The sequence below is a fragment of the Zingiber officinale genome, chromosome 2A, assembly GCF_018446385.1.
Source record: "Zingiber officinale cultivar Zhangliang chromosome 2A, Zo_v1.1, whole genome shotgun sequence".
NCBI lineage: Eukaryota > Viridiplantae > Streptophyta > Magnoliopsida > Zingiberales > Zingiberaceae > Zingiber > Zingiber officinale.
Window position 1 is genome coordinate 35,404,252 of NC_055988.1, and position 25,192 is coordinate 35,429,443.

Here is a 25,192-nt window from a genome sequence, read left to right on the forward strand (position 1 = left end):
ACCGATCAGTGTCTGATTTCACTCGAGAATTCTGATTTCAGCACTTTGGCGTGCCAAAATTCCACATAACACCTAACTAATGCATCATAAACTATTCTAACAACATGTAATAACATTCTAGCATGAAAGTACTAATGTTCTAAGCATGTTAAGCTAAACAAGACATAGTTACTCAGCTAGAACAATTAGTAACAAGTCTAAAAGTAAAACTAGACATATTAAGTGCTAAAACTGAAACAAAAGTGTTTAGATCCCAAGGATCTTTATTCCAGACCCCTTGCACACACACATCGTCGTAGCATCGCCCTCCAGCCTCCACTAGTCCACTTTCCTTTTACCTGTATCTGCAGTATAAGGAAAATAGTATCTGTAAGCTTAAAGCTTAGTAAGAAACCATCTACCTCACTAAATCATGCATACGATGCGAATATGATTTTAAATCATGTTATTTCAAAAACATACTGAATATGCAAACATGGCATGGCATGGTATCATACAAAGCATGGCATAACATAAGCTGAACATAGAGCTAACATGGAAAACTAAACTGAAGCATAATGCTGAGCTAAGCTGAACTAAAACAAATCTGCAATCAACTCAACTGATATAACTGTTTTGAGTTTTGAAAACTAGTACATAGTAAGTGAAAATAATAAACATGCTGTTGGGTGTGCGCACATCCCTAACTAGACCGGGTTTGCAAGTCCCGAATTTAGTAGGGTTAACTAGGTTATCTAAACCTAGGGACGACTGTGGGAGTCCAACCCAATCTGATCCAGTACAGTGCCACTGAAAATAAAATACTGATATCTATAGCTAACTGATATAACATGCTGTTTCTAGGTTATCTGAACCTAGAGCTAGGTTGTCTGAACCTAGAGGCGACTGTGGGAGCCCACCCATTGGATATCTGATCCATATAAGCTGTAATAAACGGAACTAAAACTAAAGTGCTGTTTTAAATGCTCCTAATGCATTTAACTGAGCTATTAAACATACTGAGGTGGTATTCTAGCTATACTAACATTTTACCGAACACTTGGGGTGCTCCAACTCTCTCCTCTAATAGGGAGATCACCTCTAGGCACCCGACAACGTCTAGAATCTCCAACTAAAGGAGACCAACGCGTCCGGCCCATCTAGAGGTGCTCAACTAGATCCCTAATCCTCGAGGAGGGTTTAAACCCACCCTATGTGTCGGAAAAAAACTGCATATAGCCAAACTAATGCGTAGAAAACCAAACGGAGCTATTATACTGCAGGTGAGGGGTTTCTTACTTCAATCGTAAGGTTTTCTTACGATTCTATCCGCTAGGTTTTCCGGAAAACTGATCCTCTCGACGATCCGTTCACGTCTTCGCGTTCCTCTCGCTGAGATGAACCTTTTTCGTGTTGGAGTCCTCGCCGGAAAGTGATCCGAGAGCCCTTGGGGCTTGGCGCCGAGAGAGGAGGAGGAAGAGGGGTGTTCGGCGTTGAGGGTTTGGAGAGGGAGAGTTGCGTGAGGTTTTTGTGAGGAAGGGCTGCCGAACCAAAATAAACCAAACCCCACTTAAACCCTCTATTTATATTAAGTGGTTAACCCGAACCAACTCTAATATAAATTAAGTTGTCTCCCTTTCCTTTCAGCACGGCCCTGCTGGGTTCACTGGTTACTAGCATTATCCCCTAAACCATAGGTCTCGTTCGATTCCCGCTTAGGCCGTTTATATTTATTTTTGCTACTCCGCTACGGAAAATTTCGGAAAATATCTAAAAATTCCAAAAATCATACTATATTTCTAAAACAGCTTTGAGAATTTTCGGGATCACCCATACCTTATAAAAGTTCGTCCCCTAACTTAAAACAACTCTGGATACTTCCATGCTGGCCTCTGTCTCCCAAGTCACCTCTGCTGCTGTGTTTGCCAGCCGACTTTGACTAATGGTACCTCCTTGTTCTGTAATTTCTGCTCGGTCTATTATCCGAATAGGCCGATCATAGCCGAGATCATCACGGACTGTCACTAACCGGGGCTCAATCACCGGTGGCGTCGGGATATGCTTCTTGACATGGAGACATGAAATACGTTGTGGACGGTGACATCTCCCGAGGTAGCTCTAGCTCATATGCTACCTTGCCCACTCTTCATGATAAGGTATGGTCCCACATATCCGGGAGCTAGTTTGCCCTTTTTCCCAAAACGCATGACTCCCTTCATGGGAGCTACTCGAAGAAAACTGTATCCCCAACTGAAAACTCTAGGGTCTCGCTGTATCAAGATAGCTCTTCCGGCTCTGTCGCCTCTATCCTCCGCGAATCTGGTCATGTGGTATCTGCTACTAGATCTGCCTCAAGCTCTAGTTCCTTCTGTTCACCACTCTCATACCAGCAGATTGGTGATCTGCACCTCCGCCCATAGAGTGCCTCATAAGGAGCCATGCCGATAGTGGCCTGATAACTGTTGTTGTATGCAAATTCTGCTAGACTCAGATATTTGCACCAACTTCCCTTGAAATCTAGGGCACAAGCTCGGAGCATATCCTCAAGTACCTGGTTTACCCGCTCCGTCTGACCATCTGTCTGAGGATGGAAGGCTGTGCTGAATTTTAACTGGGTGCCCATAGCTGACTGAACACACTTCCAGAAGTGTGATGTAAATCTGCTGTCTCTGTCTGAAATGATGGTTCGTGGGACTCCATGTAGTCTGACGATCTCCTGGAGATACAACTGAGCTAGCTTCTCCATGGAGTAGGATATCTTGATAGCTAGGAAGTGGGCTGATTTAGTCAACCTGTCAACTATTACCCAGATGGCATCAAAACCATTTGTGGTTCTGGGTAGCCCCACTATGAAGTCCATCGAGATATCCTCCCACTTCCATTCTGGAATCTGTATAGGCTGCAGAACTCCTCCTGGTCGCTGATGTTCTGCCTTGACCCTCTGACAGGTGAGGCAGATGCTAACATATCTGGCGATGTCTCGCTTCATCCCGGGCCATCAAAAGCGTTTCTTCAGGTCTTGATACATTTTGGTGGAGCCTGGATGCATCGCATAGGGAGTCCTGTGAGCCTCATCTAAAATCTGTCTCCGTAGCTCCTCCCGATCTGGAACACAGAGTCTGTCGCCAAAATACAACACCCCGCTGTCGGACACTCTGAATTCTCCACTTTCTGATTCTGCTAGCCCTTGCTTGATTTTCTGAATTTCAGGATCCTGATCCTGAGCTGACTGAATATCACCAAGCAAGGTAGACTCTAAGGTCATAGTAGAGAGCTGTCCCACGATGAGCTCGAGACCGAAATCCACGATCTCCTTCTGTAGGGGCGGCGACATGGCTGTAAGAGACAATAAGGTAGCACTGGATTTCCTGCTAAGTGCATCTGCTACCTTATTGGCTTTCCCTGGATGGTAGAGGATGTCTATATCGTAGTCCTTGACCAGCTCAAGCCATCTGCGCTGTCGCATATTCAGATCCTTCTGAGTGAACACTCTGCACCGAGCTCCATATAAGTAATGTCTCCAAATTTTGAGAGAGAAGACGATTGCTGCAAGCTCAAGGTCATGAGTAGGGTAATTCTTCTCATAATCCTTGAGTTGTCTCGAGGCATAGGCGATCACCTTGCCGTTTTGCATCAAGACTGCTCCTAGTCCCAACTTAGAGGCATCACTATAGATGTCGTCTGGTAGAGCCAAAATAGGAGCACTGGTCAATCTCCTTTTAGCTCGCTGAAGCTGTTCTCACAGTCCTCGTCCACTGGAATTTCCTGTTCTTTCTGGTAAGAGCGTCAGTGGGGAGGCTACCTGAGAAATCCTCTACAAACTTCCTGTAATATCCTGCTAATCCCGAGCTCCCGATTTCACTGGCGTTCTTGGTCGCTTCCATTACTTCATGCTTCTATCTTGTTGGGATCCACCATAATACCATCCTTTGAGATGATGTGACCCAGAAGGACACCTGATCTAGCCAAAATTAGCATTTCGTGAACTTGGCATAGCTGGTTCTGCTGAAGTGTCTGCAATACTAGTTTCAGTGCTCTGCATGTTCTTCCTGAGTTCCGAGTAGATAAGAATGTCATCGATAAACACAATAACAAACTTATCTAAATACTCCCCGAATACTGCTCATGAGATCCATGAATGTAGTGGAGCATTAGTCACGCCAAAGGGCATGACCACGAACTCGTAGTGTCCGATCCGGTTCAATGCCGCTTGATATCCTTCTTTAACCTTTACCGATGATAACCTGATCCGAGATCTACCTTAGAGAACACCGATGCCCCTTCAGTTGATCGAATAGGTCATCTATTCGGGAAGAGGATTTTTGATTGTGACCTGGTTCAGTGATCTGTAGTCTATGCACAGTCGCATGCTTCCATCCTTCTTCTTCACGAACAACACAGGCGCTCCCCATGGTGAGTGACTCGGGCGTATGAAACCTTTGTCAAGAAGCTCCTGTAGTTGCTTCTGAAGTTCCTTCAGTTCTGCTGGAGCCATGCGGTACGGTGCCTTGGAAATTGGATTTGTGCCGGGGATGAGCTCTATCTCAAATTCAATCTCCCTGTCTGGTGCTAAGCCTGGTAGCTCCTCAGGGAAGACTGCTGGGTAGTCGCAAACGACTCGAACCTCTGCTAGCTGTTGGTCCCTGTCCTGACTGGTGCTGACTACGTGTGCTAAGAATCCCGTGCATCCTGAATCCAGTAACTTCTGTGCCTTCATAGCTGAGAGAAACCTCTTGGCCTTTCTCCTTGGTTCCCCGACGAATTCGAACTGTGCTTCCGCTTCAGGTTGGAACGTGACTTTCTGTTTACGGCACTCGATAGAGGCACCGTATTTGACCAAAAAGTCCATTCCGAAGATAATGTCATAGTCGGTCATTTCTAGCACTATCAGATCGCAAAAGAGCTCCCTGTCTGCTATAATGACCGGCACTGCTCTGAGCCAGTGCGTGGACGCCATGATCTCTCCTGAAGGTAGCGCCGTCAAAAACTGACCGCTGAGTATCTCTGGGGGTACCTCTAATTTTTCGGAGAACATCCTGGCTATATATGAATGGGTTGCCCCAGTATCAAATAGAACAGTAGCATATACGAAAAATGCTCTGACCTGTGACGACTGTCGAGGCATTTGCTACGTCCTCTCTCGTGAGTGAGTAGATCCTCGCATTCGCCATAGCCGGGGGCTTCTAATCTGCCCGGCTGATATGTGGGCCTTCTAGAGCGGCTGCATCGATATAACGAGCTGGCTGGCTCGCATAATCAATCTGTGGTCGAGGAAGACCGCCTTGTTCGGCACCGCTGGCCATGTGCCCTTCTTGTCCACATTCAAAGCCTCGTGCGCCCCTGCGACAAACCCCGGTGGAATTTCCCACAAGTAGCACACTTTGGATAACGGGTCGCTTGCTAGATGGCCTCCTCTTGGGTCACTCCCGATTTGCGCCTGTTGAGTTCCCTTTCCACTGAGCCGTGGCCCCGCTGCTTTCGAGTGTGAGAGCTTCCTTGGCCTTTGGACTCGAGGAGACTTGCTTCGCTGTCATGCCGCTCGTAATGCTCGTGGTCAAGGCACCGCTCACTAGCTCCTCCGTGGTCATGGCCTATGAATGCCACCGCCACGCTCACCGCGATCTCGGGCCTCAAGATCTTGAGCATCAACCGACTCGTTCCTTCTGCCGACTAACTCGGACATGACGAGCCAACTGTTGAATTTCTTCACGGCTTCCTCCAATGAAAGCCCTGACGAAACTCCGTGAACTCGTCGTAGTGGCGGTTTGTAACCCGCATGTGAAAGAACTCCTCAAGAATTCCTCTCAAGTCCCCATGACATCCGTTCACGGGCGCTTCGTTCGATCCTTTCCCACCACATGCGTGCATCTCCAGTAGGAGGCACACTTCACCTTCTCGTGCTCCGCAGAAGCTCCATCGTGCTCTCCAATGTTTTGAACCGGGCTTGAGCATCCCATGGTTCACTAGTGCCCGAGAAGTTCTCCGGCTTGACTCTGCCACTGGATTAGATAGGCTTCCTTCCTTGGCTCAGCTGCTGGGACCGTGTAGGCTGAGCGGGTGGAACCTCTAAGACTACCGGAGTTGTCAAATTCGGTTCCGGGGTGTGGGGGTACTTTGCCGATTAGCCTTTAAGGTGGCTATCTCCTGTTCACCTAGTCAGAATCGAGCCACTAATGTCAGAAGGTCCGGAGGAGGCACCGAATCGCCTCTTCTTTGGGCTCGTGAGCTAGTGCCCTTCTAGTCAGGGCGTCCTCGTGCCATTTCTAATGACATAGAGAACATATGTATAACTAATACTATCACAGTTATATAATTTCTGACATCCTGTTTAAACTATCATGTACTAACCGGCAATAAGCATATAACATGAACTGTAACTATAAACAAGAACAATTAAGAGAGTAGAGGTATTCTTACTTGGAAGCTGTAGGCACGATGCTGATGTGTGTGTAGGAAGTAAGGAACACTGCTCTGATACCACTCTCTAACGACCCAACTCCTGGGTACTAATCTGTGAGCCGGATTGCTACATTAACTACTGAAACTATACTATGCGGAAAGCTGGGCTAATTAAAATTTTGCTAACTAATTACTGTACCCGTGCTAGGAAAGACAATCTATGCCTCTCGGATATTCTACTAACTGTAATCAGACATTTCAATCGACCCGTGGGTCGATTGGGCTATCGAAACGATCCAAGGATCATTCCAGCTTACTACCGGCACGGAAGAAGGGTTCTGGAACGGTCGGCTGACCGATCCACAAAGCTCAACTTCTGTTCAGGGCTGGATCGTTCCATCGACCGATCCCCAAGCTATACTGCGACTCTGTACGCTGCTGGATCGGTCGGCAGACCGATCCAGGAGTGGCTGGATCGGCCGGCAGACCGATCCAGGTATGCCTGGATCGGTCGGCTGACCGATCCAGGAACCTGTAGAATCCTGGGTTCGCTACTGTCCCGTGCTGGATCGGTCGGCAGACCGATCCAGGAATGGCTGGATCGGTCGGCTGACCGACCCAGGCACCTGGAAATCTCTTCGAGGCTACTGTATCTCGCTGGATCGGTCGGCTGACCGATCCAGTGGAACAGCTCAGACTCTGATCGGTCTGGAGACCGATCAGTGTCTGATTTCACTCGAGAATTCTGATTTCAGCACTTTGGCGTGCCAAAATTCCACATAACACCTAACTAATGCATCATAAACTATTCTAACAACATGTAATAACATTCTAGCATGAAAGTACTAATGTTCTAAGCATGTTAAGCTAAACAAGACATAGTTACTCAGCTAGAACAATTAGTAACAAGTCTAAAAGTAAAACTAGACATATTAAGTGCTAAAACTGAAACAAAAGTGTTTAGATCCCAAGGATCTTTATTCCAGACCCCTTGCACACACACATCGTCGTAGCATCGCCCTCCAGCCTCCACTAGTCCACTTTCCTTTTACCTGTATCTGCAGTATAAGGAAAATAGTATCTGTAAGCTTAAAGCTTAGTAAGAAACCATCTACCTCACTAAATCATGCATACGATGCGAATATGATTTTAAATCATGTTATTTCAAAAACATACTGAATATGCAAACATGGCATGGCATGGTATCATACAAAGCATGGCATAACATAAGCTGAACATAGAGCTAACATGGAAAACTAAACTGAAGCATAATGCTGAGCTAAGCTGAACTAAAACAAATCTGCAATCAACTCAACTGATATAACTGTTTTGAGTTTTGAAAACTAGTACATAGTAAGTGAAAATAATAAACATGCTGTTGGGCCCGGCAACTGTACTTGCTGTGCGCGCATCCCTAACTAGACCCGGGTTTGCAAGTCCCGAATTTAGTAGGGTTAACTAGGTTATCTAAACCTAGGGACGACTGTGGGAGTCCAACCCAATGGATATCTGATCCGGTACAGTGCCACTGAAAATAAAATACTGATATCTATAGCTAACTGATATAACATGCTGTTTCTAGGTTATCTGAACCTAGAGGCGACTGTGGGAGCCCACCCATTGGATATCTGATCCATATAAGCTGTAATAAACGGAACTAAAACTAAAGTGCTGTTTTAAATGCTCCTAATGCATTTAACTGAGCTATTAAACATACTGAGGTGGTATTCTAGCTATACTAACATTTTACCGAACACTTGGGGTGCTCCAACTCTCTCCTCTAATAGGGAGATCACCTCTAGGCACCCGACAACGTCTAAAATCTCCAACTAAAGGAGACCAACGCGTCCGGCCCATCTAGAGGTGCTCAACTAGATCCCTAATCCTCGAGGAGGGTTTAAACCCACCCTATGTGTCGGAAAAAACTGCATATAGCCAAACTAATGCGTAGAAAACCAAACGGAGCTATTATACTGCAGGTGAGGGGTTTCTTACTTCAATCGTAAGGTTTTCTTACGATTCTATCCGCTAGGTTTTCAGGAAAACTGATCCTCTCGACGATCCGTTCACGTCTTCGCGTTCCTCTCGCTGAGATGAACCTTTTTCGTGTTGGAGTCCTCGCCGGAAAGTGATCCGAGAGCCCTTGGGGCTTGGGCGCCGAGAGAGGAGGAGGAAGAGGGGTGTTCGGCGTTGAGGGTTTGGAGAGGGAGAGTTGCGTGAGGTTTTTGTGAGGAAGGGCTGCCGAACCAAAATAAACCAAACCCCACTTAAACCCTCTATTTATATTAAGTGGTTAACCCGAACCAACTCTAATATAAATTAAGTTGTCTCCCTTTCCTTTCAGCACGGCCCTGCTGGGTTCACTGGTTACTAGCATTATCCCCTAAACCATAGGTCTCGGGTTCGATTCCCGCTTAGGCCGTTTTCGTTTATATTTATTTTTGCTACTTCCGCTACTCGGAAAATTCCGGAAAAATATCTAAAAATTCCAGAAAAAATCATACTATATTTCTAAAACAGTTTTGAGAATTTTCGGGCGTTACAGTGCTTCCCTCCGGCTTCTCGTCCCTCGGAATTACCGCGTGTCCCTTCTCGTCCACCAGCGTACTCATCCGCAGACTTCGTCCCTCGGTCGCACCCCGTGCCGACCTTCGCGCTAGCTGCGTCTCTTGCTCCCCGAGCAATCTTCTGCTCCGGCTTTCGTACCTCGGAACCACCGCACGCACTTCCTTCTCGTCCGCCGGTGTACTCTTCCGCAGCACCTCGTCCCTCGGACGCACCGCGTGCCGTCCTTCTCGCTAGCTGCGTCTTCCGCTCGAGTACCTGTGCTCCTAAGCTCCTGCACACTTAGACACAAGGTTAAATACAACGCAGGACCTAACTTAACTTGTTGATCACACCAAAACAACCTTGGGGTTCCAACATTTGGTATTTACCAAAAGGAGTACTTTTAAAGTGCACTTCCAATTCTACCCTCCTGACAAATCTAACATTTATTTCCGTATTTTTTTCTTAATCATTTTTTTCTCTCTCTCTTCTCTTTTCTCTCTTCTATGCATGCAACTTCTCGCTTATTTTTTTCTCTCTTTTCTTTCTTCCCTCTTTGCATATATGAATAACGTATAAATAATATTTTATAAGATTTAATTGATTTTTTTTATAACATTTAAAAACATTTGGAGAAGCTGAAATAAATAATGAATAGTGATCCTGTCCGAACGCTGAATCAATGGACGCTGGGCACGTGGCGCTCTCCGAACTGATGACGTGGATCTCCGACCGAACGTAGTGACCTCCGACGAACCTGCAAGGAAGTCGGGCCGGGAAGGGGTTCCCGGCGACGACCCTCCGACGCTCAAGTCAAGCAAGAGGAAACTAGGAAGTGGCTTCGAATCTCAGAGAATGCGTGATCAGAATATCGACGTCGCGCCGATCGAAGCGCGACTCCATGGTAGTATACCATGGGCCGAGGGCTTGGTCTTGAGGTTGGGAGGAGCTAGCCATTGTCCGAGCGGACGAAACCAAAAAAGACAAACGGCAGAGGATAAAAGAAAGAAGATGGCAAACGAAACAGTGCCCCAAGAACCAAAACTCGGGAAAGAAAACACAAGAACCACAAGAACCAAAGATAGAGCAGCGGAAGAGCCTTACAGAGGAGAATGAGGATCGAGGGAAGAACGTCGGAGACCGTCGGAAAACAGAAGAACAGGGTCGCCGGAGTGTTGAGAGCGAGAATCTCTGGAGCACGCGAGAGCATAAATGCGGCGAAGGAAGGAAGCGAAGCCTTTATAGGGTGGAGCCCGAGCGGCCTCCGCCGTCGGATTCAGGTCGCGAGAACCGGAGCACGCATCACGCCATCCATTTCAAACCGCCTCGGTCTCATCACCCGCAGCGCCGCCGTCGTACGATGACGACAGCAATGCCACGTGGCATTCCACCACGGGAGAACATTTAATAAGCGCCTTATCGAGGCACAGAGCGCGTGCTTACCCTTAATGTCGAAGATTGGCGCAAATTCCGATGGGATCCTAGGAATGTGGCCGTTGACTGAACGCCGCAGCTGCCCCCGTGGGGGTCGAGCGGAGGATAGTGGCGTATGGACGCCGCTCGGCGCAACTGATGGTCCAGTCAGTCGGACTAATCGCCTCCTTCGACTAGACTTGAAGGGGAGGCAAGTGATCCGGCAGTAAAAACGGGGGACCCCCTTTGAGGGAAGTCAACGCCACGTGGAAGTCAAAAGCCTAAGGGCAAGATAAGGTTCGGCCGATCGGGTAAGTGTCGGATCAACCGGCCAGACGGGTCAGAACAGAATCAAAGACAACCCGGCAGGGAGCCGGGTTTCCGACGCTCATGGTGAACAGGGTCGCCGGGCCAAGCGAGTAGCCCGCTCGGCCTAGGCATAAAGCAGTAATGCTGAGAACAGTTTCATCCGAGCACACGACCTGGAATCTCCCGACCGGATCAGTACCTAAGTCCGGTCGGACGTGATGGGACTGCCGAGCGGTCGGACGCTCGGCATGGGAACAGAAGGGACAAAAGAACATCGGGAAGCATCCTCTGACAACAGGCATGTCCCACGACCAAGTCATACGCTGAACCTTACGACAGAAGGTTCTGCCGTCCCATCAGAGAGGTGCTCGGACTGTAGCGGTATAGTGTCAGGCAAGCTCCTCTGACAAGCCCATACTGAGGTATGGTAAGGGGACACGTATTCACCTCGGTATGTGCGCACAAGCCTCTTCACAGTTCTATATAAGGGTCCTCACACTTCGCCGGAGGTACGCAATCACGCATTCTCTGAGATTAGAAGCCACTTCCTAGTTTCCTCTTGCCTGACTTGAGCGTCGGAGGGTCGTCGCCGGGAACCCCTTTCCGGCCCGACTTCCTTGCAGGTTCGCCGAAGGTCCCTACGTTCGGTCGGAGATCCACGTCATCAGTTCGGAGAGCGCCACGTTCCCAGCGTCCATTGATTCAGCGTTCGGACATGATCAAATAGCATATTTGAACTCCTTGCAACCCTAGAAATCCACAAAAACTAAAATAGGTGCAATCGAAGCTCTCTAGGTCCATTAGTGGGTTTTGACCAAAATCCATTGATAGACCTAGAGAGCTCCGATTGCACCCATTTCAGTTCTTGTGAATTTTTGGCCTGATATGGAACCATATCAGGCCTAAAGTGGGTCTGATATAGAATTGAGCCTGATATGATTTCATATTAGGTCCAATGTTGAGAATTTTGATGATTATTTTTTATTACATTTTAACACATCCGAGAAGCTAAAATAAATAATGAATAGCATATTTGAAATCCTTGTAACCCTAGAAATCCACAGAAACTGAAATGAGTGCAATCGGAGCTCTCTAAGTCCATCAGTGAGTTTTAATCAAAATTCATTGATGGACCTAGAGAGTTCCGATTGCACCCATTTCAATTCTTGTAGATTTCTAGGGTTGCAAGGAGTTCAAATATGCTATCCATTGTTTATTTTGACTTCTCAGATATGTTAAAATATAATAAGAAAGAATCACTAAAATTCTCTACGGTGGGCCTGATATGGAATCATATCAGGCCCAACGTGGGCTTGATATGGTCTCTCTAAATATATTTAAATGTTATAAAAAATTAATTAAACCTTATAAAATATTATCCATAAGTTATTCATTTATGCAAAGAGGGAAGAAAGAAAAAATAAACGCGAAGTTGCATGCATAGAAAAAAGAAAAGAGAAAAGAGAGAAAAATGATTGAGAAAAAAAAACGTAGAAAAAGTTAGATTTGTCAGGAAGATAGAACAGTAAATACACTTAAAATAGTGATTAGGCTATGGAAATTAGATGCGTCATTTGATTAATTCAAAAACTTAGATGCACCATTTAGTAAATTGCCGATAAAAATATGTTTAGCACGCGTAGACTCAAGAAGTTTAGAGGAATCCATTGGTAGTGTTTTAGAGTGTATATGATGATTCCAATTCCTTATTTCAAAAACTCAGCATGCAATCTAGGCTCTGGAAATTAGATTTGAGGGCATGGACACATAAAAAAATTTGTGTTCATTTTGAGATGACTAGGGCCGGCCATGAGTGACTTTTAGCCAATAATCACTTATGGGCAATGAGATGTAAATCACAGGTAACTAAGTTTTGCAGAGGATGAGGAGGTTGAGATGAAAGGAATCGTGGATGATAAGACTCAAACAAAGAAACTCTATGTTCATTACTGGCTTTCCGCCGATATTTCAATGATGATGAGAATGTATTGGGAATAAGGAGGAGAGTGACAGACTCACAATATAATGATTTGATCTTAAATAAATCGCCTATGGAGAAGATGTAGAGTCTGATCATCAACTTTGTGATATCTAGTAAGACAATGATTCTGAAGATGAAAGCTACAGTGGAAGGAAGAATGTTGAGAGGACGAAAGTTGTAATGTCCGTATAAAGTCGATTACGGAACAATTGAAGTAAGAAGTTTGGGAGAATACGTGTGGCGAGAGGTGATTAGTTCATCCCGGTATCTCCATCAATCTATTTCTAAATCAATATAGAAAAAACATATTTTAATCATCGTATCGTCCGGAATAAGATTAGGAGAATACAGGCCATAGCATCGGTAGCCAATTAGGCTTTTAGTTTCTAGAATCTAAGTCACTATTCTAATAAAATACTTGATAATCAAGAAAAAGCTGAAGTATGAAAAATAATCTAGTATATGCGAGGACTACATCAAGGATATCACGAGAATATGCCGTGTGAATTAATAAATTTAAAAATGTGATTGCCGAGAGTTGGGTGCGTTCGATAAAATGCCGAATAAAAAAGGAGGAATTTTTAGCTTCCTGCAAATCTGCTCTGCTTGACAAAACCGAGGACGGTGGACGCCTGGACGGTCAATTCCGAGGGCAGCCTGCAACCTCAACTGGCGCGCCCGGCCACTGCTAACAGCCGCGCGAGCTTGCTCCTCTCTTTCTCCGCCGCCGACAGCGACAGCACCCTTCTCCCACCTCGCCGTTCGCTATTCTCTAATTAATCAGCGATGCAGACTGCCGTTCTATCGCCTTCCTTCACCCCACTCCTCCGGAAATCCCACGATCCCCTCGCCATGAAACAGCCCTTCCTCCGCCTCCGGCCCCTAGCCGCCGCCTCATCCTCCGCCGTCACCTCCTCCTCGTCCTTCCATGGCCTCCCTGGCCCCCGCCCCTTAGTCTCCCTCCCTTCCCTCTCAGATCGGAGGCCCAAGGACGCTCTCGTGCTCCGAGCAACCTCCGTCCCTGAGAGCGCCTCTCCCAGCGATGGTGATGGTGCTTCCAAGTCCGATGGGATGCTGCAGACGCTGCAACTTGGCTCTCTGTTCGGCCTCTGGTATCTCTTCAATATCTACTTCAACATCTACAACAAGCAGGTACGTCCTCCCCTTCTTGTTTCTTACTGTCTTCCTATGCTTCCTTAATGTGATATTGCTGCGGCCAATAGTTATTCTGTTATATAGCCTGGGTAAAACCTTTCGTCTTTTTGTTTGGATATTCAGATCTAATGATCCAGGATTCCTGCTGATCTAGCTTTTTTTCTATATTTAATCAAAGTGTTTATGTGCTAATTTCTTTTCCGATTCCTACGGTTTTCAGTTTTATTCGTCAGCAATAGTTGTTATTGTTATAGTTTTATTCCTGCGGCCAATAGTTATTCTGTTATAAAGGAGAGTTCTTTATGTGGGGTAAGATCAAGTGAGGAAGATTCATTTAAGTTGTTGCTTAGGAGAGATGTGTGCTTGATGCATCCATGCATGGAGAGAATATGATGAACTATCAAGGTTGATCAAGAATGGGGCAACGACCATTAACAAAATCTTGTTCAATTGGATAATAAATATTAGACCTTGCCGTGCTTTAGAACTGTCGATTCGACGATTTAGAACTATCGGTTTGACGGTTTGAAATCACTTGGTCGATGGTTCGAAAGTGTCGGTCAACCGTTCAAAAATTCTTGATTTGTCATTCGGTTACGTTTGGGTGACAGTTCACTGCTGGTTCAAAATTATTATATTTTTTTAAAAAAAAAAATTATAAATTTGGAAAACTAAAAAAATTTAAATTTATTTAAGTTGTTTACGTATTCGCTCGGGGTATAAGGGAATTAAAATCCATGCAAGTCGCTTACTTTTTTTATCCTTATTACCTTAATTAGTGATGTTGTTTACTCACATTTTTGGTTCCCATAGTAATAGTTCCTGCAGTATCAAAATCTTCTACCTTATCTTATCTTGTGCAAGTTGCATTGCTTATTTTCTTTTTATAGTTCTAGTCCAATCATCAAGTAACAGTTGAGCTTCTAAAGAGTCGACAAAGTAGATCGTCATTCATCCAAAGATTTTACCTCTAGAAATAAATGTTTGTTCTATAGCAACGGTTGACACCGGATAAGTTCTTTGGTATGATAGAAAAAATGAGATAGCTTTGGGTCTTCTACAACCACGATCATAAAATATCAAAATCCAGCTTGCTATCTGTTTCATTAAAATCAAAAGAAATTGTAAAATAATTCTCAAGTTTCTTTCTAGAATTTGTGGATTGTCTTGGATGTTTCGTATATTCTCGTAATAAAAGTGGTGCTTTCATGAGGTTTAAACTACTACTACCACTACTAGTATTTTATATTTTAGCTGTATTACATTCTAATCTATATTTTAACGGTAAATTAGAGAAAAATCTCCAATCACAACTTTAACTTTGCATGCAGTCTCCATGTCCAAAAAACTTTGTTTCCACTCCCTGCATGCAAAGTTTTATTTGCTTCAACTCACTCATGCAAATATCGTTACCTAATTGCCCCTCAGATTTTTTAGGTACAAAAGTCTAAAAATGAGTATAATTCCTCTTGAATTCAGCACTTTAAACTAGAATCGAGTATATTTTCTATCAAAATTGTCCATTATATTTTTTAAATAAAAAAAGTCTAAAAATGAGTATAATTCCTGTTAAATTTAGCACTTTAAACTAGAATCGAATGTATTTTTTATCAAATTGAGCATGATTTTTTTCCTGCTTAATATAATTCCTCCTAACTTCAGCACCATTTTAAAAAAATCTAGTATATTTTTTTATTTAATTGGGTACCATTTAAAGAAAATCTAATATATTTTCCTTCAAATTGAAGTGGAAAAAGAGTCGTGCTCAATTTGATAGAAAATATACTAGATTCTAATTTAATGTACTAAATTTAAGAGGAGTTATATTCTTTTTTGAACTTTTTATACCTAAAGATATCAAGGGCAATTAGGTAAATTAGTGTCCATTATATTTGACTAGGGAGTGTAAACAAAGATTTTTGCTAATGAGGACTGCACGCAAAGTTTTATTTGTGATTGGGACTGCATGCAAATTTTCTCATATTTTAAACTATAATCTTTGTAAATATTATATAAATTGGTTCTAGTATTTTGTACAATAAAAGCAGAATTAGGAGAAGAAGAATTTTTAAATGGTATTCAAGCATCATAATACATAACTAATATTTCATGTAAAATATTTAATTTAAATCTATGATTTAAAACAAATACAAATAAATAAATATTAGGGATATAATAAAAATATTTCTCTCATTTTGTTTTTATCATTAACAAGCAAGAAAATAAAATTTCATTAGTGTTATATTCATTACAAAAATTTGTTATAACTAAAATAAGTAGTAGGATAATAAAACATCATATATTGTTCGGTTGGATCATTAAATATTTTTAAATTTCACAAATGCTACTACATATGCTCCATTGATGCGAAAAAAATAAGTATGTATTAATATTATTAGCATTTTGTGCAAAATATTAACATAATAATTGTCTATATTGAAATAAATCTTATAATAATTTATACGTTGAATCTTAACGTATTGGCACATCATGTATTTTTTTTAATTTTCATTTCATTAATTTTACAAAAATGTACCCAATTGTTTCATTGTATTAGAATGTGATCATAAATAAGAAATAATGACTTTGATTGGTCTAATTTGATTTTCTAACATTTTTAATCTATCTTGCATAGATATTTAAAAATGATATACACATTGAATAAGAAAATATAAACCGCCGATAGTAGATTGAAAATAAATTAGAATCAACACCTCCACTAATTGAAAATTTTGGATAATTGTGTTTATGAACGATCGACTCAAAACTCAATCGATTACTTAGTTTCAACATGTCGTTCAATGACTCATAACTATAACCCAATTGAAATTTGTAAAATGCGTTGAATTACTTACATTTTGTCTGTATTTTTCAAAATTAAAGAGTGATTTTTCAAAATATTTAGTAAAATTAGATGATTAGAAATGGAATATCTCTAACCTTGAAAATTTCATCACTTTCTTGTGCATCGATTATTAGGAAAATGACCCTAGTTCATTATCAATAAATTCAATATCATCAAGATCCAAATTTGAAATTGCTATTTTCTTGCCCTTCTAGGATCCAGATTAACTTTCTTCCATTTGAATTGTAAGGCTTAAAGTTGAAAATAATTGAGGTTTGAGAATTGAAAGATAAGAGTACAGGAGTTTATGTAAAAATAATGAAATGAAGTAACTTATTTATAGAGTTTGAACAGTCAAATTATATGGTCCATTCAAAAGGAAAAAAAACTTCATCCAACGTCCGGAACCATCGGTTAACTGTCGATTCTAAGTGTCACTTTTGTAAGTACCCCGTGGTAGTTTTAATGTGATCAACCAAATAAAGTTAGGTCCTATTGGTATTTAACCCTTGTGTCTAAGTGTGCAGGAACTTAGGAGCACAGGAAGTCGAACGAAAAACGCAGCTAGTGAAAAAGGCGACACGGGAGAGAGCCGACGGGCTTGGTGCATCTGAAGGACGAGGTGCTGCGGAAGAGTACGCTGGCGAAAGAGGAGGCGCGTGGCATTTCCGATGGACAAGAAGCGAAGCGGAAGATCGCTCGAAGGCTGGAAAATGGGTTCGGGTGAGCCCTATTCCGAATAGTCAAAATCACCCAAGAGAGCGGAGCCGAAGCAAAAGTCCCAGACCAATGCAAGCGGAACCGAAGCGAAAGACCGGGATGGAAAGCCAACATAATGTTGACTTTCCGAATCCGGGCGCCCGGAGCTGGTCTGGGTGCCCGGAGCATGTTTTTATCTGGAACGCGACGTGACATGTTCCGTTACGACGAGGATAAAAGTTTATCCCCCAGGCGCCTGAAACTCTTCCAAGCACCCCGACCAGGGCTATAAATATAGCCCTGGTCCCAGAAGCTTAGACAGAACACTTGTGATCATTTCTCTTTCGATTTAGCTTTCTGATCTAGTGCTTTAATTGCTGTAAAGAGGCTTCTCCGCCTGAAGGAGAGTTTAGTGAGCTTTCAACTTCCTTGAATTAGCAATCTCCCCAGTTGTAACGAAGTAAACCCTATTGTGCCTCTTCCTTTTTAGTTTCTTATTTCTTTTATGCAAGTGTTGATTATTGTTAAACTATAAAGTCGAGAAAGATATTTTGTGTTCTTGTTGTGCAAGTTATTCACCCCCTCTAGTCGGTCGCCAAAGGGACTAACAATTGGTATCAGAGCGGGTTTGCTTCAAGAGGACTAATCGCTGAACGAAGCACACGAGATGGTCGGACCAAGCATCTACCCATCGAAATTCGAGGGGGAATTCACGAGCTAGAAGAAAAATATAGAGGTATTTTTTAAAACATATTTTGAATTATTAATCATTATGAAATATGGTTTTGTAGCCCCCAAAGAAAAAGAAGAATATCAGTGGACGAAGAAGCAAGCCGACTTTGTGGCAAATGGCAATGCAGAGTTTCATCTGCTTAGTGTTTTACCACCTCAAGAAATCAACCGTATCGGAGCCTACGAGTCAGCTAAGGAGCTCTGGGAGAAATTCCTGGAACTACACGAAGGGACCTCGGAGGCAAAACTAGCAAGACGGGACCTGCTCCGGAACCAAATCAGCAACCTCCAGTTAGAAGAAGGCGAAACCGTCGCACATCTCCACTCAAGAATCAAGGAGTTCATCATCGGACTCACGAATCTCGGAGAAAAGGTAATCAACCGAGATTCGCTAAAGTATGCACTTAACGCATTTCCTAGGACTCCAGAATGGTCGACCTTAGTAGATGTGTATTTCATCTCTAAGGATTTAGAGGTAAGCACTTTAGAAGAACTTTTTTCAACTTTTGGAATTCATAAGTCAAGATGTGCAAGTCTAAAGAAGGAATCAAGGTAAAATATTGCCTTAAAAGCTAAAATAGACGAACCAGATTCTGAGACATCACTTGACGATGACAAAACGACGTTAATGGTAAGGAGATTTTAAAAATTATTTAAATCCAATAAGTTTAATCAAGTGCAGGGTAAGAGAAGAAAAAGAAAGGTAAAATGCTACCACTGTAATGAAGAAGGGCACGTAAAAGACAACTGTCCAAAACTAAAAAGCAAGGATAAGAATAAGGACATAAGCACGGACAAGAGACCAACCCAGAAAAGGCACAAGAACCTAAAAACAACATGGGACGATACCTCATCAAAATCAGAAATCGAGGCCTACGCCGGAATCGCACCAATGGCATGTCACCAAGAAGAAGAGGGCAAAGCAAGCTCTTCCGCAATGAGCATCGAGAGCATTGATGAAGGGGAAGCAACATTAAAAGAGAGCAACTCTACAAGGGGAGTCTCAGATGATGAAATCAACAAGGTAGGTATGATCCTTATCGCCTAATAAGCTATTTAAATTTATAAAGTTTCTGAGTAAAACGTCTTATAAATTAGAAATTGAGAATAAGAAATTACAAGAATATTTCGACAAACTCAAAAAGGAAAATGATGAACTAAAAGGAATTTTAGCAACATCTTGTCGACTAGAAGATTTCAATAAAATAAAAATGGAAAATAAAAACCTGAAAGCAGAAATAGAAGAATTAAAAAATCATGCATGCTCATATAGTCAACATGTTAGAAAATATAATAGATTAAATTGACATTTTAAATACCATAAAAAAAAGGGCAGCCCGGTACATGAAGCTCTCGCCATGGTATTTACACTTTAAATACCATAAGGGTTAAATTAGAAAAATATCACATAAATACATTCCTAAAAAATTTTTTATTAATCCTGTAGGAACTTATTTTGGGTTCCAAAATCATATTTAGATTAATTATTTTTTTTTACTTTTAGACAGAAAGTTAAATATTTAATTTTTTTAAAAGGCTTTGTCTAAAAAGTGGTTGTTGCTCTAATATCCAAGAAGGTCTAGTGTCTCGCCACAACCTGGAAGCCGATTATTTAAATAAGTATTTAATTAACTAACAGTAGTTAGTTGTTATAAAAATGCTTTCAATTGTTTGTCAAAAATTTTGTTAGAAAATATTTGAAAGTTAATTTTTTCGAGAACTTTATCACTTAACTGTAAAAAAATTTCCAGATGTTAAAATTTTCTGAATGTTAAAATTTTTAGAAATTTTTTTTAATGATAATTTTAACTTTATATGATTTTTTTTTGCCTTAAATATGTTTAAAAAAAATCGAAGCTTAAACTTTAATATTTTTTAATTATCCCTTAGACTTTTTATTGTTGTTAAGTAGAATTTTTAAATGTACCCCATTTTTAATGTGATCAAAAGGGGGAGTAATAAAGATTAAGTCTGGGGGAGGGTAGTACATTTTTTAATTTTTGTACTCGTAAAAATCTTATTTTATAACTTTTTTTTTTGTGGTTTTACCCTAACTTAACTTGGGGTTTGCTCATATCAAAAAGGAAGAGATTGTAAGTACCACGTGGTAGTGTTGATGTAATCAACCAAGTAAAGTTAGGTCTTGTTGGTATTTAACCCTTGTGTCTAAGTGTGCAGGAACTTAGGAGCACATAAAGTCTAGCGAAAGACGCAGCTAGCGAGAAGGACGTTATGGGAGAGAGCCGACGGGGTCGGTGTATCGGAAGGACGAGGTGCTGCGGAAGAGTACGCTGGTGGACGAGAAGGAGGCGTGCGGCATTTCCGAGGGACGATAAGCCGAAGCGGAAGATTGCTCGAAGGCCGAAAAATGGGTTCAGGTGAGTCCTATTCCGAATTGCCGAAATCACCCAAGCGAGCGGAGCCGGAGCGGAAGACCCAGACCAATGCGAGCGGAATCGGAGCAAAAGACTGGACATAAAGTCAATAGAATGTTGACTTTCCGAATCCGAGCGCCTAGACCTGGTCCGGGCGCCCAGAGCAAGTTTTTACCCGGAACGGGACGTGGTGCGCTCCGTTGCGACGGGGATAAAAGTTTATCCCCCAAGCACCTGGAACCCTTCCAGTCGTCCCGACCAAGGCTATAAATACAGTTCTGGTCCCAAAAGCTTAGACAAAACACTTATAATCATTTCTCTTTCGATTTAGATTTCTGATCTAGTGCTTTAATTGCTGTAAAGAGACTTTTTCACCTGAAAGAGAGTTTAGTAAGCTTTTAACTTCCTTGGATTAACAATTTTTCCGGTTGTAACCAAGTAAATTTCGTTGTGCCTCTTGCTTTTTAGTTTCTTATTTCTTTTATGCAAGTGTTGATTATTGTTAAACTATAAGGTCGAGAAAGGTATTTTTGTATTCTTGTTGTGCAGGCTATTCACCCCCATCTAGCCGGTCGCCAAAGGGACCAACAACTTTCAAAAAAAAATTATGTGAATAGGCGAGTTGAAATGGCAGTTCAAATTGTCAATCCATGGTTAATTTAAAGCCGGAACCTTAACTGAACCGTCTATAGACGAGCCAGTTATGATTCTGGACTGTCTAACTAGTTAACGGGTAACTGGCGACCATTTGACCCAGTTAAGGTTCCGAGCTAGGTCTAGTTCAAACTCAACCCATGGTCGGGTTTGGTTCAAACCCGGCCTATGGTCAGGTCTAATCAACATGGTGAAACAACTCAATACTAGCCTTCCCTCTACGAAAGTGCGCATGCTTTGATTATTCAACATAAAACAACTCAATACTAGCCTTCCTCTAGGTAAGCCTCCTTGTGGAATCCCATGTGTTTTCCTTCTTTGGCACTAAATGGAACATGAGACAAGCCTGCCAACAACCAATTAAACGTGAGGTGAGCGTTCCCCCATGGAATCACAATTGCTTTCTCTAGCACCTAATCAAACACGAGATGATGTTGAGATGATGTTGAATTGAACACAAGACAGACCTTTTGGTGTCAAATTGAACACAAGGTGAGCCTTCTAATGTGGAATTGAACATGAGGCAGCTTCAGATTGAACACCAGGCAAGCTTTCGACATCTAATCAAACCAAGGCAAGTCTTCCTTCCATGGAATTGTACACGTTTTCTTTCTTTGACATACCTTTCAACAATTTCTTCCTTTCTCTCCTGCTTTTCCCATTTTCTATTTGTCACACCCACCAACACTAATACCTGACATGCTTGATATGTCTCATTCTAGCTAGGAACCAAAACTTGGGCTTTGAATGATATCTCAAACCTTGGCTGCAACATCATTAATGGTGAGTGAATGAGAGTTCTTTGTGTTGGGGGTGAAATGTAGTGACAAAGATTTGTTTAAGATGTGGACTGGGAGAAGATATGTGCTTGATTGATGAAGAGAAGATTATGAAGGGTTGGATGGTGACATTATTACTAGCAAGATTGCATTATATTTAAGTTATATAAGAATATTTTGGATGGGGCAAGTAGGAAGGATGATTGGTTTGCAAATGTGCAGTCATCAAGTAAATTAGTGAATGATTTGTTTAGCTTTACAAACGAAATATTTAATTCTAATGTAAGTTGGATAGGGGCTATGTAACATGAGGAGGGGGGTTAATAGGTCAACTTCAACTAAAAAAGTGAGGAAAATATCGTAATTCTGCTTTACTCTTGGGTTATATCTGTTATTATCCAGTGATTGCATCAGATTTTGATAAAATAGTCTTCAAGCATCTATCTTGTTGTGAACATGGTTGAAACACCACTTTTGCTCTCAAAGGTGTTGTGTTTTTTTTTTCTTTTAAAAGTGACAGAAAGAAAGAAATTCCTTCTCTTGCACATTTGTATAGTTTCTGTTTGTGATTTTTTTTTAAAAAAGATCCCCTTCTTATGCATATCTTTAAGGTTATTTTTTCTCTACTGTTATTTTCCATACATTGCATGATAGTTACCATTTTATGCCACAGGTTCTGAAGGTCTTTCCATTTCCGCTTACTGTCACGACGGTTCAATTTGCTGTTGGAACTGTTCTTGTCTTATTCATGTGGGCCACCAATTTATACAAGCGGCCTAAGATTTCTGCTTCTCAGGTAGTATTTCGTGTGATGCAAAGTGTAGATTGATGATGACCTTTATCTCACTATATGTTCTCTTCAGCTTGTTGCCATCTTACCATTGGCTGCAGTTCACACAATGGGCAACCTGTTTACAAATATGAGTCTAGGGAAGGTCGCTGTTTCATTCACACATACAATCAAAGCTATGGAGCCCTTTTTCTCAGTCCTTTTATCTGCCTTATTTCTGGGAGAGGTAATTCTTTTACTTCTCTTGATCAGGATCTCATATATTCGAGATTGGATAAAACAATTAGATTAATTCATGATTCAATCTTCTTCATGGTGGCAGATTAAAACTAGCAAGTTATTTATAGCTTTAATATTTTTTTTACCTTTGTTTGTTTTTTGTTCTTGAATTGATGTCCATCCAGATGCCTACCATATGGGTTGTATTATCTCTTATGCCTATTGTTGGTGGTGTTGCTTTGGCCTCTCTCACTGAAGCTTCTTTCAACTGGTAGGGATAATGTTTTTTTCTAAATATTGAACCTTCTATTGCTTGCATTAGGCAGTTGCAATTTTTTTTTTCTCTATTCTCTTCTACTCAAATATGCATAGATCTATCTTTCCTCTAATTATTCGCCTTTGACTCTAATTAGGGCTGGATTCTGGAGTGCAATGGCTTCCAATGTAACCTTCCAATCTCGCAATGTGCTTAGCAAGAAAGTGATGGTTAAGAAAGAGGTATATCTTTTTTTGTTTTCCCCAAGGAATGTTATTTCTGGAAACCAATTGTCTTCTTGTACTTTGTTTACCCCTTGCAGGAATCATTGGACAACATAAACCTCTTCTCCATAATAACTATTATGTCATTTTTCCTTCTTGCTCCTATAACTTTATTTGTGGACGGTATCAGAGTTACTCCTTCATACATGCTGTCCGCTGTAAGTGTGTCCTGGAGGTTTATTCTTATGTAGAGCATTAAGATAATCTGAAGTTACATCCCGTTGCATTAGAAATCTTTGATCAATTGAATGATTTTTCCTAAACATCTAACGTTGTTGTTCTTGTTTGGCTTGATATTTCAGGGCTTGGATCTTAAGCAGATATATCTGAGATCACTTCTTTCTGCATTGTGCTTCCATGCTTATCAGCAGGTACGATCTTTTATATTCATTCATATATATATTAGAGTAAAATCATGTTTAAGGTTTCAACAGAGTAATCGGCATGGCACAAGACAACATCCATACTAGCATAAAATATTATTTATAAAATTGATGTTGAAAAACTATACATGAGGTCTAACTCATCGATTGAATCTGGTTTGTTAGGTTTCATACATGATACTTGCAAGAGTAACACCAGTAACCCACTCAGTCGGCAACTGTGTAAAGCGGGTCGTTGTGATTGTCACTTCTGTCCTCTTCTTTAGGACTCCAGTTTCGCCCATCAATTCGCTCGGTAAGACTTTGTGCATCTAGCTAAAGCCAAAATGGTTACATGTTAAAACCGAACACCCCGTCTTCTTCCCTGTTCCTTATTCAAGAAACCTCCCTGTTCCTTAATCAAGAAACCTGTCTATTTCAGGTACTGGCATTGCCCTTGCTGGAGTTTTCCTCTACTCGAGGGTGAAGAGAATCAAGCCCAAGGCTGCATGATTAGCATATGTATTTGTTCTTGTTCGAGGAAAATTCGAACTCGGTTTAGCGAATAGACTTTTCCTCTTCTCGTCGATGCCGCATTTCCCATCTGTTTAACAGCGTATGGCTAATTTTTGAATGAGAGCATCTTCTTGCTTCTTAATATCTGGAGTTTGAAGCAGTCTTTCCTGACCTGGCTGATTGTTGTCTATTGAACTTGTTCCAGTAGCAAGCCTGGCATTTCGATTAATGATTAATTTTTAGTTTTCCCATCGCTGCACGAGGGGTTGGCTGCCTTGTCACTAAGGGTCAGTCACTTAGAAAAACTGACCTTGTCTTGGTCCACTTTGATAGGAGTGATTTGATGATATCTTTAGTAGGTATCTAGAATCGAGATACGTTGGTGGCCAATAGTGGAGTCCACTATCCATGACAAGGTGAAGTCAATACAGACTTATCATTTTCTAGGGGATTTTGACACCGACACCATATTGGAGAGCCATGAAATGAACATTACTGCTTGGTATGGCTAGCTTTTAACAATCTCTGAACTTCTTCTCGGATGACCTGGTCCCTTTCTAGTTCAAAGTGTCTTCGTTTTTGTTTAACGGGTCAGGTGACAGAAAGGAGGTGCGGTTGGGTGCTCCGGTGGATCCTATGAGGTCATTGGGGGACTAGGTGAGGGACTAGGCAAAGACATCTTTGATTTTTGACTAAACGACCCACCACACTTTTCTTTAGCCTTGGACTCAACTCTTTGGATACTTGTGTAACTTTCTCAGGGCAGATAGGTACAACTTCCACCATCTCCGTCTCCTCCAATCAAAATCCATCCTGAACTTCTTCATGAACCATGCACACAACCTCTGATACTGCTCCAACTCGAATCTCTGGACCTTCAATGCGAGCCTTTTTCTAA

General features: G+C 41.8%; 1 protein-coding gene across 1 annotated transcript; it reads left to right on the plus strand.

Moving 5' to 3' along the window:
- The first annotated feature begins 13,144 nt into the window (after nucleotides 1-13,144).
- LOC122041024 (phosphoenolpyruvate/phosphate translocator 2, chloroplastic-like) lies at nucleotides 13,145-24,436 on the plus strand. Its single transcript, XM_042600553.1, has 9 exons — nucleotides 13,145-13,780; nucleotides 22,541-22,663; nucleotides 22,731-22,883; nucleotides 23,062-23,147; nucleotides 23,290-23,374; nucleotides 23,455-23,574; nucleotides 23,719-23,787; nucleotides 23,965-24,094; nucleotides 24,221-24,436. Exons 1-9 carry the CDS (start codon nucleotides 13,415-13,417, stop codon nucleotides 24,289-24,291), a joined length of 1,203 nt encoding a protein of 400 aa, XP_042456487.1. The 5' UTR covers nucleotides 13,145-13,414; the 3' UTR covers nucleotides 24,292-24,436.
- Nucleotides 24,437-25,192: the final 756 nt, after the last annotated feature.